At 44.0% G+C, this 25,303-nt stretch overlaps 1 protein-coding gene across 3 annotated transcripts; it reads right to left on the bottom strand.

Annotated features, from left to right (window-relative positions):
- Positions 1 to 4,455: 4,455 nt before the first annotated feature.
- On the bottom strand, positions 4,456 to 24,425 carry abo.3 (ABO blood group (transferase A, alpha 1-3-N-acetylgalactosaminyltransferase; transferase B, alpha 1-3-galactosyltransferase) gene 3). 3 transcript variants are annotated; one of them, XM_012968437.3, is made up of 8 exons: positions 24,104 to 24,425; positions 14,497 to 14,572; positions 13,703 to 13,756; positions 12,625 to 12,669; positions 11,340 to 11,375; positions 10,586 to 10,720; positions 6,668 to 7,253; positions 4,456 to 5,448 (listed from the first exon to the last, which is right to left on the bottom strand). In XM_012968437.3, exons 1-8 carry the CDS (start codon positions 24,111 to 24,113, stop codon positions 5,341 to 5,343), a joined length of 1,050 nt encoding a protein of 349 aa, XP_012823891.1. In that variant the 5' UTR covers positions 24,114 to 24,425; the 3' UTR covers positions 4,456 to 5,340. The 3 variants fall into 3 exon arrangements, with proteins under 3 accessions (XP_012823891.1, XP_031746324.1, NP_001016683.1); XM_031890464.1 differs by having other exon boundaries at positions 4,461 to 7,253; NM_001016683.2 differs by lacking the exon at positions 4,456 to 5,448 and having other exon boundaries at positions 6,042 to 7,253; positions 24,104 to 24,370.
- Positions 24,426 to 25,303: the final 878 nt, after the last annotated feature.

Here is a 25,303-nt window from a genome sequence, read left to right as displayed (position 1 = left end):
GTCGGACAGGGGCCCCTTCAGGGGGTGGGGGGATGGAGTTTAGGGGTGCGCAGGGGACGCAGCCGGAGGAGGCACTTTGGGGGGTGTGCAGGGGACGCGGCCAGAATAGGCACCTTGGGGGGTGTGCAGGGGATGTGGGCAGAGGAGGCACCTTGGGGGGTGTGCAGGGGACGTGGCCGGAGGAGGCACCTTGGGGGATGCGCAGGGGACGTGGCCGGAGGAGGCACCTTGGGGGGTGTGCAGGGGACGTGGCCGGAGGAGGCACCTTGGGGGATGCGCAGGGGACGTGGCCGGAGGAGGCACCTTGGGGGGTGCGCAGGGGACGTGGCCGGAGGAGGCACCTTGGGGGATGCGCAGGGGAACGTGGCCGGAGGAGGCACCTTGGGGGGTGTGCAGGGGAACGTGGCCGGAGGAGGCACCTTGGGGGGTGCGCAGGGGACGTGGCCGGAGGAGGCACCTTGGGGGATGCGCAGGGGAACGTGGCCGGAGGAGGCACCTTGGGGGGTGTGCAGGGGAACGTGGCCGGAGGAGGCACCTTGGGGGGTGCGCAGGGGAACGTGGCCGGAGGAGGCACCTTGGGGGGTGTGCAGGGGAACGTGGCCGGAGGAGGCACCTTGGGGGATGCGCAGGGGACGTGGCCGGAGAAGGCACCTTGGGGGGTGCGCAGGGGAACGTGGCCGGAGGAGGCACCTTGGGGGATGCGCAGGGGACGTGGCCGGAGGAGGCACCTTGGGGGGTGCGCAGGGGATGCGGCCAAAGGAGGCACTTTGGGGGGTGTGCAGGGGACGCGGCAAGAATAGGCACCTTGGGGGGTGTGCAGGGGATGTGGGCAGAATAGGCACCTTGGGGGGTGCGCAGGGGAACGCGGCCGGAGGAGGCACCTTGGGGGGTGTGCAGGGGATGCGGGCAGAATAGGCACCTTGGGGGGTGCGCAGGGGAACGCGGCCGGAGGAGGCACCTTGGGGGGTGCGCAGGGGAACGTGGCCGGAGGAGGCACCTTGGGGGGTGCACAGGGGACGTGGCCGGAGGAGGCACCTTGGGGGGTGCGCAGGGGAACGTGGCCGGAGGAGGCACCTTGGGGGGTGCGCAGGGGATGCGGCCAAAGGAGGCACTTTGGGGGGTGTGCAGGGGACGCGGCCAGAATAGGCACCTTGGGGGTGTGCAGGGGATGTGGGCAGAGGAGGCACCTTGGGGGGTGTGCAGGGGATGTGGGCAGAATAGGCACCTTGGGGGGTGCGCAGGAGAACGCGGCCGGAGGAGGCACCTTGGGGGGTGTGCAGGGGATGTGGGCAGAATAGGCACCTTGGGGGGTGCGCAGGGGAACGCGGCCGGAGGAGGCACCTTGGGGGGTGTGCAGGGGATGTGGGCAGAATAGGCACCTTGGGGGGTGCGCAGGGGAACGCGGCCGGAGGAGGCACCTTGGGGGTGCGCAGGGGAACGTGGCCGGAGGAGGCACCTTGGGGGTGCGCAGGGGAACGCGGCCGGAGGAGGCACCTTGGGGGGTGCGCAGGGGAACGTGGCCGGAGGAGGCACCTTGGGGGGTGCGCAGGGGACTTGGCCGGAGGAGGCACCTTGGGGGGTGCGCAGGGGAACGTGGCCGGAGGAGGCACCTTGGGGGGTGCGCAGGGGACGTGGCCGGAGGAGGCACCTTGGGGGGTGCGCAGGGGAACGCGGCCGGAGGAGGCACCTTGGAGGGTGCGCAGGGGAACGCGGCCGGAGGAGGCACCTTGGGGGGTGCGCAGGGGAACGCGGCCGGAGGAGGCACCTTTGGGAGTGGGCCCTGCACCCCCCAGTCCGATGCTGCACCCCCTACCAGGAAAATCTACCAGAATTGCCCCAGGCTGCCAATGGAAGTGTCGAGATTCTAGATTCCACCATTGCTGAGCTGTAAGCGCTAGAAAAGAATAATTACAAAATATACCTGTTGACATATGACTTAATATGACATGAAAGAATTTACAGTACATTATGTGCCTTTGTCTGCAGTCGCTAAAAATTCCAGCCTGTTTGCAGTGAGAAATACCTGCCCGGGGGGGTAGTTAAGGTGTTTTTATATACGGCTCCACCAAGCTCAACTTTCCGGCTTCGGCTTTGCTTGGATAACGCACAAAAGGTGGCAGAACGCCACTGAGCTGTTAGCAAACAATATACAATAAGGGATTTCTGCTGAAATGTAAGAATATTTGCACGGCAAGGAGAGACATAAACAGAAGGCAATTCTACCTGATAATTTATAGAATTTGGTCCTTTAATGTTGGAAAAAAGGGCTAAAAAAAAATGGTGCCAACACTTCAAAGTAAATATTTTTATTTTTAATGGGACAGTCAGGGGCATTAATGAGCCCATTCTCTCTTTTTAAAAATCTTATATAGAGATAGTGCCACCTATTGCTTAATATTGTAATACATGAGTTCCCTGTATAACTCAGCCTGCAGCCTTGTGCCTTTATATGGGCACAGAACCCCTCAGTGACTGCTAATATCCTTATCATTTACAGTAGGGGGTACATTATCCCTTATAATACATGAGTGATACTCAGAGTTCCCTGTATAACTCAGCCTGCAGCCTTGTGCCTTTATATGGTCACAGAACCCCTCAGTGACTGCTAATATCCTTATCATTTACAGTAGGGGGTACATTATCCCTTATAATACATGAGTGATACTCAGAGTTCCCTGTATAACTCAGCCTGCAGCCTTGTGCCTTTATATGGGCACAGAACCCCTCAGTGACTGCTCATATCCTTATCATTTACAGTAGGGGGTACATTATCCCTTATAATACATGAGTGATACTCAGAGTTCCCTGTATAACTCAGCCTGCAGCCTTGTGCCTTTATATGGGGGGCACAGAACCCCTCAGTGACTGCTAATATCCTTATCATTTACAGTAGGGGGTACATTATCCCTTATAATACATGAGTGATACTCAGAGTTCCCTGTATAACTCAGCCTGCAGCCTTGTGCCTTTATATGGGGGGCACAGAACCCCTCAGTGACTGCTAATATCCTTATCATTTACAGTAGGGGGTACATTATCCCTTATAATACATGAGTGATACTCAGAGTTCCCTGTATAACTCAGCCTGCAGCCTTGTGCCTTTATATGGGGGGCACAGAGCCCCTCAGTGACTGCTAATATCCTTATCATTTACAGTAGGGGGTACATTATCCCTTATAATACATGAGTGATACTCAGAGTTCCCTGTATAACTCAGCCTGCAGCCTTGTGCCTTTATATGGGCACAGAACCCCTCAGTGACTGCTAATATCCTTATCATTTACAGTAGGGGGTACATTATCCCTTATAATACATGAGTGATACTCAGAGTTCCCTGTATAACTCAGCCTGCAGCCTTGTGCCTTTATATGGGGGGCACAGAACCCCTCAGTGACTGCTAATATCCTTATCATTTACAGTAGGGGGTACATTATCCCTTATAATACATGAGTGATACTCAGAGTTCCCTGTATAACTCAGCCTGCAGCCTTGTGCCTTTATATGGGCACAGAACCCCTCAGTGACTGCTAATATCCTTATCATTTACAGTAGGGGGTACATTATCCCTTATAATACATGAGTGATACGCAGAGTTCCCTGTATAACTCAGCCTGCAGCCTTGTGCCTTTATATGGGCACAGAACCCCTCAGTGACTGCTAATATCCTTATCATTTACAGTAGGGGGTACATTATCCCTTATAATACATGAGTGATACTCAGAGTTCCCTGTATAACTCAGCCTGCAGCCTTGTGCCTTTATATGGGGGGCACAGAACCCCTCAGTGACTGCTAATATCCTTATCATTTACAGTAGGGGGTACATTACCCCTTATAATACATGAGTGATACTCAGAGTTCCCTGTTTAACTCATTTACTAAAAGTTGTTTTTTTCTGGCCTTGAAAAAGTCGTATAAACGCGACATGATATAAATTCAAATTAAACTCTATCATTGCTGTATTTATAAAATGTCACGATAATGCTTATTCGTTCATACGAAAATTTCAAGTTTACATTCCAAAATCCTGAATTTTTCAAGTTGAGAGTTAAAATTCCAAACATCAGAGTTTAAACGAACGTTCGTTTCTTTGAATCCTCTTTATTTTTCCCAAACAGGAAGTGCTCCAGCGGCCATTTTAGGAGCATTGGAGCTCATTCTTGGAAAACAATGTGTTTAAGTTTCACTTGAAACTGGGTGAAACTGAAAACAATGAGGGGATTAACTGCTCCTTGAAAATGTGTGAAATAGAAAACAATGAGGGGACTAACTTCCCATTGAAAACGTGTGAAATAGAAAACAATGAGGGGATTAAGTCTATTCCTCTACTATTCTAAGCCTCCATAGGACTCTATGGTACTCAACAGATCAAACCTGCAGAATTTGAAAAGTTCTGGCGAAAGCCCAATTGAAAATCTCGAAATTAAGTAGAAGTAAGAAAAAACCCCAACATTAAATGAGTTTAAACGAACGTTCGTTTCTATGAATCCTCTTTATTTTTCTCAAACAGGAAGTGCTCCAGCAGCCATTTTAGGAGCATTGGAGCTCATTCTTGGAAAACAATGTGTTTAAGTTTCACTTGAAACTGGGGGAAACTGAAAACAATGAGGGGACTAACTTCCCTTTGAAAACGTGTGAAATAGAAAACAATGAGGGGATTAAGTCTATTCCTCTACTATTCTAAGCCTCCATAGGACTCTATGGTACTCAACAGATCAAACCTGCAGAATTTGAAAAGTTCTGGCGAAAGCCCAATTGAAAATCTCGAAATTAAGTAGAAGTAAGAAAAAACCCCAACATTAAACGAGTTTAAACGAACGTTCATTTCTATGAATCTTCTTTATTTTTCTCAAACAGGAAGTGCTCCAGCAGCCATTTTAGGAGCATTGGAGCTTATTCTTGGAAAACAATGTGTTTAAGTTTCACTTGAAACTGGGAGAAACTGAAAACAATGAGGGGACTAACTTCCCTTTGAAAACGTGTAAAATAGAAAACAATGAGGGGATTGAGTCTATTCCTCTACTATTCTAAGCCTCCATAGGACTCTATGGTACTCAACAGATCAAACCTGCAGAATTTTTTATTTCCTCCCCCAAAAAAAGTTAACTAAACATTAATAAAATCATAAAAAATAAAGTTATTTTTGGAAAACTCTTGGAAAATTTTTCAGGGAAGAATAATGAAAAAAGTTCTGGCAAAAACCCATTAGAAAATCTCGAAATTATCTAGAAGTAAGAAAAAACTCCGACATTATCTCAAAATTGCTTAGTAAATGTCCCACTTAGTTTTCCTTTTTTTTTTATTGTACTTGGCAAAGTTTGGGGGAGCTGTACCATGTAGAGTTAGGTCCGGACTTCTGCCATATTCTTCTGAAGTGCAATGAACCTTATCTTTCTCAGGTAGAATGCGGTCCCATCCATCTCGTTCCACAGATACTCCGGAGAGAGGATCTTAGTAGGCTTTTTGTTATATAGAAAGTAGGGGACTAACTTCCCATTGAAAACGTGTGAAATAGAAAACAATGAGGGGATTAAGTCTATTCCTCTACTATTCTAAGCCTCCATAGGACTCTATGGTACTCAACAGATCAAACCTGCAGAATTTGAAAAGTTCTGGCGAAAGCCCAATTGAAAATCTCGAAATTAAGTAGAAGTAAGAAAAAACCCCAACATTAAATGAGTTTAAACGAACGTTCGTTTCTATGAATCCTCTTTATTTTTCTCAAACAGGAAGTGCTCCAGCAGCCATTTTAGGAGCATTGGAGCTCATTCTTGGAAAACAATGTGTTTAAGTTTCACTTGAAACTGGGGGAAACTGAAAACAATGAGGGGACTAACTTCCCTTTGAAAACGTGTGAAATAGAAAACAATGAGGGGATTAAGTCTATTCCTCTACTATTCTAAGCCTCCATAGGACTCTATGGTACTCAACAGATCAAACCTGCAGAATTTGAAAAGTTCTGGCGAAAGCCCAATTGAAAATCTCGAAATTAAGTAGAAGTAAGAAAAAACCCCAACATTAAACGAGTTTAAACGAACGTTCATTTCTATGAATCTTCTTTATTTTTCTCAAACAGGAAGTGCTCCAGCAGCCATTTTAGGAGCATTGGAGCTTATTCTTGGAAAACAATGTGTTTAAGTTTCACTTGAAACTGGGAGAAACTGAAAACAATGAGGGGACTAACTTCCCTTTGAAAACGTGTAAAATAGAAAACAATGAGGGGATTGAGTCTATTCCTCTACTATTCTAAGCCTCCATAGGACTCTATGGTACTCAACAGATCAAACCTGCAGAATTTTTTATTTCCTCCCCCAAAAAAAGTTAACTAAACATTAATAAAATCATAAAAAATAAAGTTATTTTTGGAAAACTCTTGGAAAATTTTTCAGGGAAGAATAATGAAAAAAGTTCTGGCAAAAACCCATTAGAAAATCTCGAAATTATCTAGAAGTAAGAAAAAACTCCGACATTATCTCAAAATTGCTTAGTAAATGTCCCACTTAGTTTTCCTTTTTTTTTTATTGTACTTGGCAAAGTTTGGGGGAGCTGTACCATGTAGAGTTAGGTCCGGACTTCTGCCATATTCTTCTGAAGTGCAATGAACCTTATCTTTCTCAGGTAGAATGCGGTCCCATCCATCTCGTTCCACAGATACTCCGGAGAGAGGATCTTAGTAGGCTTTTTGTTATATAGAAAGTAACTGTTCAGGTAACTCTCATCGTGCCAGATCGCTTCAATGTTATTTGCTTTGTCGGTGAGCATAGCATGATGGCAGTGGTTGGTCAGCTTGTAGACCTCTTCTACTTTTCCTCCAAAATAACCTCCCGCATAATAAAAGTCTCCTTCATCTTCAGGGATGTAGGCTTGAGACTCCGGCCTTCGTTCATAAGTAAATTTGTCCCTCCCTTTAACAAAGAACGCCGGGTGTAAAGTCCCAAACACATCACTGAGGATCTCAACCCCAACGTGGTCTTGGAATCTCATGTCCACATCCACGCACACCAAGTAGTCCACCTCGGAGGCAAAGCGTTGTTGACAGACGTCACTAATCATCTGCATGCGTCTCATGGTGACGTCCTGCCACCGCTCGTAACTGGGGACCTCAAGGATAATAATTTGCCTCCCAGTCCCAACGATTATGTTTAAATCAGTTACGTTGCTCGCTTGATCGGTGAAGACGTAGTAGTTGACAGGGAGTCCCACCATGAAGAACTTCTCAGCTGTTTCAATGAATGGTTTGAGAAACCTTATGTATCTGGGAAACAAAAAAATGTTTTTTTTAAGATGGAAGTAAAAAATAATTCATACTTATGGGCAATAAAGTATTTTTTATTCTATTGGGCATCTGGTAATTGGATGAGCAGTCAAATCTAGTCATGTGCTATTGTACAGGGATCTCCCAGAGCTTCAACAGCTCTAATACCTTTATCCATGCAATCAGCCTCATGTAATTTCTAAATTGCATTGAAAACTGCAGCTACTTCCTGGTCTACCAAGAAGCCTTTTGTTTTCTGAGCTCGAAAGGTGTCTACTACACATGCTTGCTGCTTCCTGATCCGATAGAATGTGCATCAGGCACCTATTTAACTGTCTCCATGGGTCAAAAAGAGAAAAAGAGCTCAGAAAAGAAAAGGGGGCACAGCTTCCTGCTAGAACAGGAAGTAGCTGAAATGAGCTGCCGTTTTCAGCTTCTGAAACATTTAAAAAAGCTTTACTTATTCTTAAAAACAATTAAATTGGTTTTAAAATGACTTGTAAATGTAATTGCAATTTGAAAGCAGTTGTGATTAGTGATGAGCGAATCTTGATTCGCAAAATGGCAGAGCTTCCTGCTAGACCAGGAAGTAGCTGAAATGAGCTGCAGTTTTTAGCTTCTGAAACATATAAATAAGCTTTACTTATTCTTAAAAACATTTATATTGGTTTTAAAATGACTTGTAAATGTAATTGCAATTTGAAAGCAGTTGTGATAAGTGATGAGCGAATCTTGACTCGCAAAATGGCAAAAAAATTGGTGAAACAGCAAAAATTGTTGCACACGTAAAAAAAACGTGTAATTTTTTACGTACACAACAGTTTTTTGCTGCTTCCTGATCCAATAGAATGTGCATCAGGCACCTATTTAACTGTCTCCATGGGTCAAAAAGAGTAAAAGAGCTCAGAAAAGAAAAGGGGGCACAGCTTCCTGCTAGAACAGGAAGTAGCTGAAATGAGGGGCCGTTTTCAGCTTCTGAAACATTTAAATAAGCTTTACTTATTCTTAAAAACGTTTAAATTGGTTTTAAAATTATTTGTAAATGTAATTGCAATTTGAAAACAGTTTTGATTAGTGATGAGCGAATCTTGATTCGCAAAACGGCAGAGCTTCCTGCTAGACCAGGAAGTAGCTGAAATGAGCTGCAGTTTTCAGCTTCAGCAAAAAAAAATTTTTGACACTGGGGACAGTTTTTGGTTGCACGTCAGTTTTGTTGCCCATTTACATGCCATTCGCCATTGGCGGATTATTTTCAAAAAAATGAGTTGCGCCTGTCAAAATTTTTCGACATTTCGGGGACTTTTCACCGTTTCGTGGATATTTTCAAAGATTCACAACTTTTTGGGCGAAACTGAACAGATTCGCTCATCACTACTACTGAAAAAACACCACTGACTGTTACAGCAACTCGCCAGGTTTTCGGTGGCAAGGTTTTTATTTACAAATTGTTTTTACAATTTCAATTTGGTAAATGCGATCACTTTTTGTTTTGCCCCAAAATGAAAAAAAATCGACCTTGAATTTTAATAAATCAGCCCTAATGGGAAATGATTTCTGAATGCTATTTGACAAAAAAATGGTTGAAACTGAAATATTACAATATTTAAGAATAGTGATGAGGGAATCGGAAATTTTTTTGCAAATCTCGCAGAAACGTGCAGAAAATTTTGATGCACATAATTTTTTTGACCGCGACAAGTTTTTGACGCACACAACAATTTTTTTTACATGGGCAACAATTTTTTGTGGCGTGGTGAATTTTGGCACTTGCAAACTGCGGAAATTCGCAGTGAATCCATGCCTGACAAATTATTTCACCCATCACTAGTGATGAGCGAATCTGTCCCATTTTGCTTCACCATAAAATTCACAAAACGGGAAGAAAATTCGCGAAACAGAGAAAAATTTGCAAAACGCATTTGTTGCGCAATTTTTTTTGTCGCCCGTCTCTTTTTTGGTCACCCGCGTCTATTTTTTTTGTTGTCGCCCGCACTTTTTTGACGCAACCGCGCCCAATGTTTGACGTGACCGTGCCCAATTTGATGCGACCACACCCTTTTCACACGACCACACCTTGTTTACGTGACCACACCCAATTTCATGTGACCACACTCTTTTTGCTGTGACTGTGCTCAATTTGACGTGACTGCGCCCTTTTGTTAACGCGACCGCACCCAATTTGACGTGCAACAAAAAAATTACACACATTGAATTTTTCCGCCCCGAATTTTCACGGTAGTTTCACCAAACAATTCGCCAATGGCGAAATATGGAAATTCGCTGCGAATCCATGCCTGGAAAAAAAAATCTGCTTATCACTACCCATCACTAGCGGTGTGTGTTTTTTTTTTTTCACCAGGCATGGATTTGCAGCGAATTACACATTTCGCCATTGGCAAATTTGCGAAGGTTCCGTGAACATTTGCAGCGGAAAAATTTGTTGTGTGTCAAAAAAAAATAAGTTGTGTCAAATTGGGTGTGGTCACATAAAAATAAAGACGTATGACAAAAAAAACACAAGCGTCAAACGCATTTCGCAGACTTTTTGGCGTTTCGCAAATTTTCCTGTTTCGTGAATTTTTCGGCGAAGTGAAATGGGACAGATTCGCTCATCACTACCCATCACTATTTAAGGACACAATGGTCTTTTTTTTAGATTATTATAATTTACTTTTTAATAGAAAATGTTGTGAGGACGACACGCCAACCCATTTGGCGAAACTGAGCGTTTAGTATGTCAATGTTAAAGTTTTTTACAATCTCAATTTGGGAAATGCGATCGCTTTTTGTTTTGTTGAATCTGTCCCGTTTCAGTTCGGCAAAAATGTGTGAATCTTGCAAAAGAGTCGCGAAACGGCAAAAATGGCGCGCGTCAAAAATATTACACACGCAGCTAAATATTCTTCGATGCACATATTTTCTTTTGACCACGTGACAATTTTTTTGACGCCCACAGCAATTTATTTTACATGGGCGACAATTTTTTGTGGCTTGGTGAATTTTGGCACTTGCGAACTACAGAAATCTGCCGCAAATCCACGCCTGACAAATTATTTCACCCATCACTAGTGATGAGGGGTTTCCGCGAAAATTAGCAGCGTTGTGTGTCAAAAAAAAAAACAAAAAAGGTGTGTCAAATTGGGCGCAGTCGTATAAAAATAGGCACATGTGACACGGGTGACAAAAAAGTTGCGCGACAAACGCATTTCGTCGTTTCTCGAATTTTCCTGTTTCGGGAAATCTTCCGGTGAAGCGAAACGGGACAGATTCGCTCCTCACTACCCGTCACTATTTAAGGACACAGTGGGCTTTTTTAGATTATTATAACTTACTTTTTAATTGCAAACGTTGTGAGGCCGACACGCCAACCCTTTTGGCGAAACTGGTTATTTAGTATTTCGGTGTTAAAGCTGCCTTCCCAAACAATGGGGGCCAGCCATGGAGACACGGTCAGTACGTCAGTCCTCCTATAATGAGAGATAGTAGAGAGCATTAGAGAGTTAACTTGGCCTTTGTATGGGTTCTATGGAGACGGCTATTCATCCCAATAGATCTAGTAGATCTTTTCCATCACGTTTTTGTATGATTATAATTAGTGATGAGCGATTTTTTTCGCCAGGCATGGATTTGCAGCGAATTTCCACATTTCGCCATTGGCGAATTGTTTTGCAAAACTTCCGGAAAAATTTGTTGCGCGGATTTTTTTTTTTTGTCGCGTGTCAAATTGGGCGCAGTCGCATCAAAAAAGGGCGAGGTCGGGTAAAAAAAAAACCTGGGCGACCAACGCGTTTTGCGAATTTTTTTGCTGTTTAGCGAATTTTCTGGCGAAGCGAATCGGGACACATTCGCTCATCACTAATTATAATGGCAGAAATAAATAGTTCCGGACATTGGCTCTCTGATCCATATCTGGTGGTCTTGTCCTATAGCAAAAGAATTCTGGCTTGAATAAGGCTGATAATGTTATTATGATTTTCTGCGGCCAAATGGACGGACAGACTTGAATTTCAGCATACAGTAGTTTAACCAGAATTCAATTTGAACAACATTAACATTTCGCCACCAACTGGCACAGGAACTACTTACGGAGGTTTAAGGGTCTCCGGCTTTGGGTACAGCATTCTGCAAACAGAGAGAAATTCTGGTTACAATGTACATTGTACAGGAGTATTGCCAAAACATGCTTGGATATTGAGATGCAACAGTATTTTCAGTCAGCCTGGTGCCTTTATATGGGCACAGAACCCCTCAGTGACTGCTAATATCCTTATCATTTACAGTAGGGGGTACATTATCCCTTATAATACATGAGTGATACTCAGAGTTCCCTGTATAACTCAGCCTGCAGCCTTGTGCCTTTATATGGGGGCACAGAACCCCTCAGTGACTGCTAATATCCTTATCATTTACAGTAGGGGGTACATTATCCCTTATAATACATGAGTGATACTCAGAGTTCCCTGTATAACTCAGCCTGCAGCCTTGTGCCTTTATATGGGGGGCACAGAACCCCTCAGTGACTGCTAATATCCTTATCATTTACAGTAGGGGGTACAGTATCCCTTATAATACATGAGTGATACTCAGAGTTCCCTGTATAACTCAGCCTGCAGCCTTGTGCCTTTATATGGGGGGCACAGAACCCCTCAGTGACTGCTAATATCCTTATCATTTACAGTAGGGGGTACATTATCCCTTATAATACATGAGTGATACTCCGAGTTCCCTGTATAACTCAGCCTGCAGCCTTGTGCCTTTATATGGGGGGCACAGAACCCCTCAGTGACTGCTAATATCCTTATCATTTACAGTAGGGGGTACAGTATCCCTTATAATACATGAGTGATACTCAGAGTTCCCTGTATAACTCAGCCTGCAGCCTTGTGCCTTTATATGGGGGGCACAGAACCCCTCAGTGACTGCTAATATCCTTATCATTTACAGTAGGGGGTACATTATCCCTTATAATACATGAGTGATACTCAGAGTTCCCTGTATAACTCAGCCTGCAGCCTTGTGCCTTTATATGGGCACAGAACCCCTCAGTGACTGCTAATATCCTTATCATTTACAGTAGGGGGTACATTATCCCTTATAATACATGAGTGATACTCAGAGTTCCCTGTATAACTCAGCCTGCAGCCTTGTGCCTTTATATGGGCACAGAACCCCTCAGTGACTGCTAATATCCTTATCATTTACAGTAGGGGGTACATTATCCCTTATAATACATGAGTGATACTCAGAGTTCCCTGTATAACTTGTGCCTTTATTATAACAACCACTACTACATCAGTACTTATGCTTTGATGGTAATACAGTCTCTTCCACAAGAAATAGAGTATCTCATTTCCCGTATGTTGTACTTTACCTTTGCAGTCTGTTTTCTTTTTGCCCATTAATACGGAACCAATATCTATGAAAAGACAACAAAAGCCATGATTCAAAGCTGTAGAATGGAAGCAGCAGAGTTTTACTTGTGCATTCATCAGGCCATTTATCCAATATTATCCAAAACATTCAGGGCCTGAGTATAATAAAATGGCTATGCCTATTCCCTTCTGGGGGCCATATTTGGCATCTAGTTGATAAGAGAATCATCTTCAAAGGCAATTTATTTTTGTGAGAGATAGGTCATTGTTGGTCCTCACTTAAGAAGATGTTGGTCCTACAGCAAATGTAGGACTAACTACAGGGGAAAGTGCACACTTCACCTAGGGACTGTGATTGGCTATTTGATAGTCCCTATGTTGACTTGAAGCCTACAGAAGGCTCTGTTTGGCAGTACAACTGGTTTTTATGTACTCAAAACTTGCCCCCAAGCCAGGAATTCAAAAATAAACCCCTACTCTGAGGCCCCAGGGAGCAACATCCAAGGGGTTGGGGAGCAATTGTTGCTCCTGAGCCACTGGTTGGGGGCCACTGATGAAGGGCATGGACACTATCTTCAGCCTAAATAAGGCTTCATGGAAAGGGTTATGGCTATCCTGATAAACAAAGGACACCAACACACACAGACCATTAAGTCCCGATTTTCAAGGGAAAAATCAGATGCATAAATGTACGTTGACCTTTTATTCACTAAGAACATCCATTTAATATATTAGATCAGTATCCGTTATACACAAATAGATACACTAATGTGACACTCGGGCTTCATCAGGCTGATTTAGCCCAACAATCAGATCATAATATTGGCCTGCTGGGAGAGATCTGCATCAACCGGCCTGGGTGGTCTTAGCCCAATCTGGTTTTTTACTTGACTCATAGATCCTCAGCCAAATGATATCCACCCCCCACCCAACATGGACCGGTAAGATGTCTACTTGGTCTGGAGGGGCCAGGGTTGGCAATTGAGCCAGAGGATATCTTGATTACTTCCAAATACAAAGAGGTCCTAGGACAGGGGATTATTTGTCAGGCACAGCGGAAGGTTCTGAGATACTTACTCTTCGCAGGAATGCTGAATACTGGGATCCCATTTTCTGTCCTTCACAGCATACCTGGTAAATGGAAAAACCAGTCCGGTTAGTTTGGTTTGCTCCATCACCCTGGGGTCAGCCAAGCCCAGATGCAAAGAATCGAAATAACATTCATGGAGGAGCCAAATAAGGGCTGTGATTGGCTATTAGGCAGCCTCTATGCACCCTATCAGCTTACAGGGGGCTTTATTTGGTAGTAAGTCTTGTTTTTATTCAACCAAAACTTGCCCCCAAGTCAGGAATTCAAAAATAACTACCTAATTTGGGGGCACTGAGAGCAACATCCAAGGGGTTGGGGAGCAACATGTTACCCCTGAGCCACTGGTTGGGGATCACTGCTCTAAACGGAGGATTGTGGCCTCCAGTCCATAAAGGGAGGATTGTGGCCTCCAGTCCATAAAGGGAGGATTGTGGCCTCCAGTCCATAAAGGGAGGATTGTGGCCTCCAGTCCATAAAGGGAGGATTGTGGCCTCCAGTCCATAAAGGGAGGATTGTGGCCTCCAGTCCATAAAGGGAGGATTGTGGCCTCCTGTCCATAAAGAGAGGATTGTGGCCTCCATACCAATTAATCACTAACTCTAGAACCAGCCCAAGTTGCTAATTTTTCTTGGTGCTTGTGATGATCCACATCTTTACAAAAATGGGCTCAAGGCATACAGCAATATACATGGCATACGACCAACAATGTCTCAGCCTCAAGAACACACTTGACAGCAGTGGAGAAAAGGTGCAAACAGTGGTTCTACCTCCTTCAACTCACCAGCTCAGCGAACAGAAGAAAGCCACCATAAAACCGCCAATCAGAAAGAAGCGTCTGCTTCGTTGGAAACCTTCCACTGAAAGAGAGAGGGAAAAAAACAATTAGGTCTAAGAGAAACATAGGCTTTATAGAAAAATCTAAATATTTCATTATTTCACTCCTTTTTATTTATTTACATTTTATCAGACATTTCTGTTACAACATTTGTAATGGTATTTGGCTTTACGTACATGTCTTATAAGAAATGAGATGTTTGGGAAGTAAATAATTTGAATTTAACATTTGTGTAGGGACCCTGGACCACGGATTTTCCGTGTTTCGCCATGGGCGGATTGTTTCGTGAAACGGATGAAAAACTTCGCTGTGGAAAAATTCACTGCGCTCCCAAAAATTGTCAAAGAATAGTCGCGCGTCCAAAAGTTGTCGCAAAAATAGTCGCTGGCATCAAAAGATTAGCCGCATGTCCAAAACTGTAACAAGAATAGTCGCGCGCCCAAAAAATTTCGTGAGAATAGTCGCTGGCATCAAAAGGTTAGTCGCGCGGCCAAAACTGTCGCAAAAATAGTCACAGGCATCAAAAGAATAGTTGCATGTCCAAAATTGTCACAAGAATAGTCGCTGGCGTCAAAACAATAGTCGCGTGGCCAAAATTGTTGCAAAAATAGGCGTCATAGGCGTCAAAAGAATAGTCACACGTCCAAACTTGTTGAAAGAATAGTCGCACGTCCAAAAAATTTTGCAAGAATAGTCGCTGGCGTCAAAAGGTTTGTCGCGCGGCCAAAACTGTTGCAAAAATAGTCACATGCGTCAAAAGAATAGTCTCACATCCAAAATTGTCACGAGCAGTCGCGCGTCCAAAAATTGTCACAGGAATAGTCGTTGGCGTCAAAAGGTTAGTGGCGCGGCCAAAACTATCGGAAAAATAGTCATAGGCGTCAAAAGAATAGTCACACGTCCAAAATTGTCACAAGAATAGTCGCGCATCCAAAAGTTGTTGCAAGAATAGCCGCTGGCGCCAAAAGATTAGTTGCACGACCAAAATTGTCGCAAGAATAGTCGCACGTCCAAAAAATTTCGCAAGAATAGTTGCTGGCATCAAAAGGTTTGTCGCACGGCCAAAACTGTCGCAAAAATAGTCGCACGTCCAAAATTGTCACAAGAATAGTCGCACGTCCAAAAATTGTCACAAGAATAGTCGCACGTCCAAAATTGTCACGAGAATAGTCGTTGGCGTCAAAAGGTTAGTGGCGCGGCCAAAACTATCGCAAAAATAGTCATAGGTGTCAAAAGAATAGTTACACGTCCAAAATTGTAGAAAGAATAGTCCCAAGAATAGTCACGGATGACAATTTTTTTTTCCGCAAGACATTTTCGCCGTTTTGCAAACCTTTTGAAAGATTCCCGAATTTATCGGTGAAGCGAAACGGGACAAATTCGCTCATCATTAAATATCAGTTGTCCATTTGTCGGTGTTTATAAGGGTTCGGATAGTTTGGTATATGAATGATGTATTTTGTTTTGCGTTTTTGTCTTTCCAGATTTGGTTAATTGGTTTTTATCTTTGTCTGCAAGTTGTTTTGTGATTTGTCTTGCATAATGGGTTATTTGTATACGTAGGTGTATATGTGGAGTTGGAAATGGGTATTTTTTAGTTATGTCGGTTTGGGATGTGGTGGTAAGGTCTTCCTAGTAGATCATAGATATTGTGGAGCCTTTCTCTGATCCATTGGAGTAGAATAGAGTTGTGGAGACCTGTAGGGAAGTTTATGTTTCCTATCCATGGTAGCTATGGAGAGATGTTAGTTGATATCTCATGTTTCCATTGCTTTGTGGGTGTTTATGAATAGGGGATTGTTTAGCGCGGTGTGCGGGAGGTGTGTTACGGGTGTGTGTAATAGGTAATTAATAGAGTAATCTCCGATTAAATGTTGGCCTATTGATGTGGTTGTGTAAAGATCTCTATTTATTAGCCAGTCTCCAATATATCTAAGGGGACTCGTCTTGTTGTTACTTTGAGGGTGGTTCGGCCTATTTGAATTCCTTTTAGGTCAGGTGCTTTCATTATGTGTCTTATCAAGGGGTCTATGCTATTTCACTCCTTTTTCTCCTAAATAGAAAATTGCCATTTTAATTGTTAAGTGCTGCCTCCTGGGATCATGGGATTTGCAGTGAACACAAAGCAGGCCAAGCTGGTTGGACAACCTACACCAATGCACTAAGGGTTTGTACCTAGTGCCCTAGGCATGTGTCTCTTCTTTCTACCCCTAGTTCCAGCCCTGCCCATCATAAATAAGACTACATTATACATTATACTAACAAGATCGATACCAGGAACATACATATTCATTTCAAGGAAAAAATTTAATAGAGATACTGACACCTCGGCAATGCTCTTTAAAAAAACTACCTACGGTATATAGTTGGTGCTACTGTAGCCTGATATTCCTGGCTTGATTAATGAAGGAGTCCTGAGGGAGTAGAGATGCCACCCACTTCTACAGACACATCAAGCTCTCCAGACAAAAATTCTTCTGCCATGGCCATGTAAATTTCCACCGGAGAAGGGACTCCCAATAAATCCAGGATGTTTCCACTTTCTAGGCTTCCTACCTGTCTGGTTTTGACCTGGACAGCCTGGTTTTCAAGGGGGTTGGCCAAGTCAAAACCTTCTGCGTGGTTTGCAACGTTCTGAAAACCGAGCAGAAATCCTCAAAATGGTGTCCCGGGACTCAATAACCTAATTCCTTATGTCATCAGACAGCCACAAAAGGTCATCACATGATGATGTCACTCCCTGAGGGAGTAGAGATGCCGCCCACTTCTACAGAGACATCAACATCTCCAGACAAATATTCTTCTGCCACAGCCATGTAAATTTCCACCATAGATGGGACTCCTAATAAATCCAGGATGTTTATCATCATAGGGTTTCCACTGTCTAGGCTTCCTACCTGTCTGGTTTTGGCCTGGACAGCCTGGTTTTCAAGGGGTTGGCCAGGTCAAAACCTTCTACGTGGTTTGCAACGTTCTGAAAACCAAGCAGAAATCCTCAAAATGGTGTCCCGGGCACTCAATAACTAGCAATGAGCAAATTTTTTCTCCAGGCATGGATTCGCAGCGAATTTCCGCATTTCGCCATTGGCAAATTGTTTAGCGAAACTTCTGTGAAAATTCGCCGCAGAAAAATTAGTCGCACAGAATTTCTTTTTTGTCGCACCTCAAATCGGGCGCAGGCGCCTTTTCTTTCTGCGACAGCACGGTCGCGTAAAGAGTGCGGGCGACAAAAAAATCATGCGACAAATGCGTTCAGAGAAATGCGACAGATTCGCTCATCACTATCAATAACCCAGTTCCTAATGTCATCACACGGCCACAAAAGGTCATCGCATGATGACATCATCGGTTTGTGTGATAACGACGGTGAAGCACAGTCCCTACGTCATTGGGCATGCCCCTTTTCTCCAGGTTTAGAACCCACCAAAGGTGGCAACCCTACCGCTTCCCCATATTTCTGTAACAAAGTGTGTTTGGGTCAAGAAACCATCAGATGACAGTTTCCTTGAGGTTGATAATACTGCTAGGTATTTGGGCCTAGAATTTCCAGCGATTTTACTGTTGAAATTGAGCATTTGTGAGGGAAAGCATATAGGTGTCCTTCAAGGGTCTTATAGCACACAGCGGCGTATGTACATTGTTCCCAGCAACCCCACCACAAGCGCCAGGTGAAGCAAATTGTTTGCTTTATGGGTTTGAAGCAGTGCATGGCTCCTGACCCACTAGAGGAGCCTAAGCCTGAACTTTGGAGAACTTACATACAAAAGGGCAGCTCTTCCACTGGGCTTAGCAGTCTTGTGACATATTAACACAACCTAGTTCCTGGTTCATGTTTAGAATGACCAGAGGGCTTTGCTGTGTCCTGCCCATCTCAGAGCAATGTCATTTAGAATCACCTCCAGGGAAAACAATGTGACTATTCCTGCTATGGAGACTTTGAAAACAAAGATAAGATCAGAGTGCATGTAAATAGACACCTCCATTGGTGGGAGAACAGCTAAGGACAGGCCGAGGTCACTGACTCAGCTAAATGTGAAGGAATAGACTGTAATGGCCAATGCAGGGAACTAGGGAATAACCTGGTATTCTAGGCCCTTCTGCAGGATCACCATCTCCACTCTTAATTCCACCTATGAGCCATGTTGTCGCATTTAGGGAATTTTTTAATTTTTTGGCGTAACGAAATGGGACAGATTTCCTCATTACTAATGGTGGGCACCATGGTTTCCATTTTGGGGGGTGGGAGGTTTTGCTCACCCAAATTTAACTTGTGCTTTTTTTCCTTTAGTAAAGAGGTTGTCAAACTCAAAAGTTCAATTTTTGGTCAGGGCCCCCTATTAGCTCATGAAATAGGTACCCATGTAAGAAAAATATTCGGCCATTTCAAGAAAATCCAGGAGAGCAAATACATATTCACTCCAATCTCACCCTAACGGGCCTTCAAGCTGAGCTATTAGTTGTATCTGTATTCTGAGCCTCCATCGCTGCTTCAAGCCCCCAGGAGGTCAGCCCTACAGTTTGGGAACCATTACTTTACAGTAAGTGCTCTCATACTTGGGTGTTAGGCATTTACGATAGCATTAGGGAATCAATAAAAAGAGCAAAGACAGACATTACTAAAGTACTGGGGCTGCAGACACCTGGTGGTAAAGCCCATAAGTCAACGGTGTTGGAACACTGCTTCAAGAGTCAGAACCAGGAATTCAGAAAAGGACAGATTGTGATTAAGTGATATCACCACTATGGTTGTGCCTATGAGAATTGTAGACTCTACATCATCGATTTGTATAGAGAATATATATACCGTATTTTTCGCCCTATAAGACGCTCCAGAATATAAGACGCACCCAATTTTAAAGGAGGAAAATCTAGAAAAAAAAGATTCTGAAGCAAATACTGTAGTAAAATATTTTATATCAACTGTATAAAGTTAATTGTCTCTGGGCTCGCACATAATGAGGCTTCCCCCAGGGCCCCCCCAAGTATCCTTCCGCTTCCCCCAGGGCCCCCCAAGTATCCTTCAGCTTCCCCCAGGGCCCCCCCCAAGTATCCTTCAGCTTCCCCCAGGGGCCCCCCAAGTATCCTTCAGCTTCCCCCAGGCCCCCCCCCAAGTATCCTTCAGCTTCCCCCAGGGCCCCCCAAGTATCCTTCAGCTTCCCCCAGGGGCCCCCCAAGTATCCTTCAGCTTCCCCCAGGCCCCCCCCCAAGTATCCTTCAGCTTCCCCCAGGGCCCCCCCAAGTATCCTTCAGCTTTCCCCAGGGGCCCCCCAAGTATCCTTCAGCTTCCCCCAGGGCCCCCCCTAGTATCCTTCAGCTTCCCCCAGGGCCCCCCCCAAGTATCCTTCAGCTTCCCCCAGGGCCCCCCCAAGTATCCTTCAGCGTCCCCCAGGGCCTCCAAGCATCCTCCAGCTCCCCCACGACACCCACAGCATTCTTCAGCTCCCCCCCCCCGGGCCCCCAAGCACCTTCCATTTCCCCCCAGCGGCCTCCGGCTCCTGTGATGTCTTCCTCTCTGTGCCGCGGCTCCCAGCTGCTTCTGTGCTTTTATAAGGTTACGCCCTGTGCATGTGACGTCAGTACGCACGGGCGCAACCTTATAAAAGCGAGTATTGACACATAGAGGAAGACGCATTCGCCGTATAAGACGCACAAACTTCCCCCCCCCCCCCAGTTTTGGGGAAGAAAAAGTCCGTCTTATACGGCGAAAAATACCGTAGTATATCTAGTATAAATAAATCTAAGGCAACTGGACTTGTTAAGTAATCATTGAAGAAGTTTCTCTACTTATCCGAGCAGCTTCTTCAGTTGAACTGAAGAAGCTGCTCGGATGAGTAGTGAAACGTCTTCAATGATTACTTAAGTCCAGTTGCTTTAGATTTATTTATACTAGATATACCATGACCTGGATGAATGAAAATCTTCATAGTCGTAATAAATAACTGGCAAATAATGTAGAGAATAGGCATAGTAACAAAAAATGGGCTGTGCAGGGATAAGTAGGACAAGGGAGAAGAGGGGAAGGAGAAGATAAGAATGGAGACAGTCTCATGGATGTTTCTATGAAGGTGTTACTTGCTCGGCCTACAGTTTAAGCCTTTGTCATTCTGCCATTGTTTTAGGCTGTCTGGCTACAGCTTTGTCAACTTTTTTTTGTTTTATAACCCCAAGAAGAACAGGAGTCTATGCTAAAAGTTTGGAGAATGCAGCCAGTCCAGTAGGGCCAGCTAGTAAGTCCTCCATAGCAGAAGCGACAATTTCCTTTGGCTTTCTTAAAATTTTAGGAAAACTTTGAAGTATATTGGCTCTTTAACTATCCTCTCTTTCTAAAATGAAACTTATGGGCAGGGTTGGACTAGGCCGGTGGGACACAAGGAGGAAACTTGGTGGGCCACGCCCGTCGTGAACCCCCACTGACCCAGACCCATTCCCCTGTCTGCCCTGCCCAAGTAAGTAGGCAACGCAATGCTTGTGCTCGCTCATAGGAGGTGCATATTTCAAGACGGGACCCTGGAGATTGAAGTTGTAGTCCAGGTTGGTTACTTATGGGTCTACACTCCTTTCACCTCAACCAATGTCTAAAAAGCTAGAGGGACATCCCCAGCTTCAGGTATATTTCCAAGAGGATCTCTTAACCCTTAACATGTTCCTAATATAAAGGCACAAGGACAGAGACAAGGGGGGTTACGAGTCCAACAACCAACTCTGTTAACGTTTCCTCTGCAGAAATGGGGATTTGTAGAAGTTCAGAGGTGCCTCATAAATAGGGGCAGGGACAGAGACATGGGAAAGTATTAAGGTTAATTATTAAAAAGTATTAAGAGATTCAGATCCAAAGTAATTAATGGTTTAATTTGCTTGTCGTTAATAGTTAATTGTTCTTCATCTCAGGACCCCCATCAACTGCCAACTTAGTGGGGACATTAGGCTGAATTAGGCTTGGACCATGTAGAGTACCATGTTGCCCCATGTGTTCCCCTCTCACCTATACACCTGAGGGACATGAAGGCAGCCCGGCAACTCATATGGGAGCTTTTACTGGTCCAGTGGAATAGTAAAACTAACTGCTGACCCGTTGCTATGGTAATAAGACCAGTGGAATAGTAAAACTAACTGCTGACCCGTTGCTATGGTAACAATAAATACCCACCCATCTAGATCTGCAAAACAAAAGCAGAAAGAAGCTTAAACACTTCCCCAATACATTTCAGGTTTGTTTATGGTTTGTTAGTTCCATGGCAACATAATAGTGCATTGTGGGAGTTCTCTGTCCCTTGTAATTAGCCTTCATTTTTAATGATGCTAATGGAATTCAAATAACCACTTTATTCTGCCTTTTTCCAAAGCACAGTTTAAAATGCGTTGGGTGTTTATCTTCAAATCTAACTTCTAAACTGCTACCTTGCTGTTAGGGACAATGGTAACCTAGCTATGTTGGTACTGGATACTTGCTGCCAGTAAAGATTCTAGCTGCCAATATCAGTCCCTTAGACCGATTCAGCAGCTTATTGGCCTGTGTAGGGGTACTAACGACGGGCCTGCCCGACCGATATCTGGTTTGAAATCGGCTGGATCTCAATCGGGCAGGTTAGAAAATCTAGTCGGATCGGGGACCCCATCGGCTCGTTGATGCGGTTCCTGAACCGACTGCACCTATACCCATCGTTCTAATTTGATTGTTTGGCCCCAGAGCCAAATGACCGAATTAGCCTGAATTAGGCCAATATCTCCCACCCTTAGGTGGGGATATCAGGAGAAGATCTGCTCGCTTGCCGAAAATCATAGCGTGTATGGCCACCTTTAGGCAATGGAATATCTACAGGGGTGGAGCTACAGGGTCCCAGACAGCAAGAATAGCCATAGACTGCCGAAAACAGATTTATTGGTTATTAGGAGATTTTTTTTTTCTAAAATGGGGAAAAAATGATATTCATACTTAGAGAATCTTCAGATTCTTTTTGAAAGTTTCAAGCTCTGGATTTGGAGACCTGACTGCATAGGGTACAACAGAAAAAGGAGCTCAATGGCCAACCCTTCCTTCTAGACAGGCTAGCTGTTAGGGAAGATAGAACTTTTATGTCAACAAACCAGTTAGACAGCTATGGTATAGTCTCTAGGTAATAAACACCTTACAGCAGGGATCTCCAACCTTTTCTACTTATGAGCCACACTCAGGTGTAAAAGGTGTTGGGGAGCCACACAAGCATGAAAAGAGTTCTTTTGGGGTGCCAAATAAGGGCTGTGATTGACTATTGGGTATGGGGGACTGCTGGCCTGTTTGGAGTAAAAATGTATCTCTGTGCTCCCAAAAATTGTCTCCAAACCATAAATGTAAAAATAGGCACCTAATTTGAGGCCACTGGGAGCGGCCCCCAAACCACTGATTGGAGATAAACTTGGAAGTAAACTTAGAGTAGACAGAGTAGACACTCTTTTGTATGCTCAGTTGGACCTCTAACAGAGCAAGTCAACCAAAATATGACCAATGAACCTTAGTGGCACAAAGCACACTGACTAAATGTAATTGAGACTTTCCCTTGGAAAACCAGTTCGATCTTCCCAGGAACCATTCCCAGTGTTTACGTTTCGGCCAGTGACACAGAGGCCCGTGCTCGGCAACCCAACTCCAGTGGGTTGTAGGGTGGCCCTTAATTTGGACCCTAGCAACCAGATAGCTGCTGAATTTCTAAACTGGGAAATTGCTGACCAAAAATCTACATAATTCAAAGTCGATGAACGTATTTTTGGAATAATTATCTCCATTTTGCCATAAATCCCCCCCCTAGATGTATATGATGACATTTGGTACTTCTAATATACTAAAAGTAGCCATCCGGAACCCAAGCTCCAAAATGTACAAAGCCACCGCATTCTTGTAATAGATTAAAGCTTTTGTGAATCTGATGTCCTTTTAACTCGATTTTTTAATACATTTTTGAATTATTTCTGATTTTTTAGAGCTTTCCAATGGGGGTCGGTCACTGACCCCGGCAGCCAAAAAACTACTGCTCTGTGAGGCTACAATTTTAATTTTATCACTACTTTTTTATAACTTATCTCACTATTTAGCCCCTCCTCAATTCACATTCACTGCCTTACTTTCAAATCACTGCCTGGTTGCTAGGATAAATTGGACCCTAGCAACCAGACAAAAATTCCAAACTAGACAATTCCAAAAAAGCAAACAATAAAACATGAAGACAAATTGTCCCAGAATATCACTCTCTACATCAGGGGTGGCCAAAACTTTGATCTCAGTCCACTAGTCGATCCCCCGTGGATTTCTGGTGGACTGCGTCGAAGCCGGGAAATGCGGAAGTGCGGCGGTTCCATGCTTTTATTGGGTATGCGTGCGTACGTACGTACGTACGTATGTGGGGAGGGGCCAAAAGCTGACCGCGGGGGGGGGAAAAAGTCTGGGCACCCCTGCTCTACAACATACTAAATGTTAATTTAAAGGTGAACTACACTCCAATTTCAGTTGACTCAGTTGACAAAATCTCAGTGATGCCTTGTATAATAGAAATGTATAAAAAAAAAGTCTTAATATACTTACGGAATGCCATTGAGGTTGGAAGCTACAGAGCTGTTGGGCGGATATTGACCTGCTGATTTTGTAGGTGGGTTTCTTGATGCAAAAAAGACAACAGATCCAAAAATAAGATCTTCTCAATCAGAATGTTGAGGGGCTTCTCGATAAAAATGTTGAGGGGCTTCTCGATAAGAATGTTGAGGGGCTTCTAGATAAGAATGTTGAGGGGCTTCTCGATAAAAATGTTGAGGGGCTTCTCGATAAGAATGTTGGGCTTGGGCTAGCAGGTAGGAGAGGGAAGGGAATGAGTTACAAGTGGACACTTGGCGACTAACTGACCTGAAAGGAAGGGTTGGGTTTGGATGAGGTACCACCTACCTGTTGTTGAGTCCAAGACCCAACAAGTTTCCCAGGTTTCCCATAGAATCTCACAGTCCCGGACAAACTGGATTGGCAAAAACATCTTAGGACCTTTATGGAGAGGCCCCATTGTGTTTCATTCTACAGTTACAGGTGCAACTGTCCTTCTTCCCCTCAGGGGCAGAGATTTGCCTACAGAGATGCCCTAAAGGGGTCTTATTAGCACAAAAACAAAAGATAATGTCTGGTTAGGACAAAGCACAAAACAAAACACTTTTCTTAACAACAAAAGGAATGTGAAAGGGGTATCTATACAGAAAATCACTTATTTATAAATACACTTACACAAACGAACTGATTTATCAAAGGTTGAGGGAAAATATGTTTTTTTTCCTTTTTATCATCAGCAGGCGTGATAATCGAATCTGTCCCATTTTGCATTGCTGAAAAATTATCAAAACTGCAGAAAAATTCACAAAATGGCCAAACAATTGCGAAATGCATTGAAGTCAATAGCCATTTTTTGTGATAATCGAATCTGTCCCATTTAGCATTGGTGAAACGTTCTCCAAACTGCTAAAAAATTAGCAAAACGGGAAAAAAAATTGTGAAATGTGATAAAGTCAATAGGCGTTTTGAGTCATAATTGAATCTGTCCAATTTTGCATTGCTGAAAAATTCTCAAAACTGCAGAAAAATTCACAAAACGGCAAAAATTTTGTAAAAGGCTTTGAAGTCAGTAGGCATTTTTTGTGCTAATCAAATCTGTCCCATTTAGCATTGGTGAAACATAATGATGAGCGAATCTGTTCCGTTTCGCTTCGGCGAAAAATTCACGAATCTTTCAAAAGATCCGCGAAACAG

This window comes from Xenopus tropicalis, chromosome 8, assembly GCF_000004195.4.
Source record: "Xenopus tropicalis strain Nigerian chromosome 8, UCB_Xtro_10.0, whole genome shotgun sequence".
Lineage (NCBI taxonomy): Eukaryota > Metazoa > Chordata > Amphibia > Anura > Pipidae > Xenopus > Xenopus tropicalis.
The sequence above is the reverse complement of the archived record's forward strand: the minus strand, read 5'-3'. Positions and strand labels throughout refer to the sequence as shown.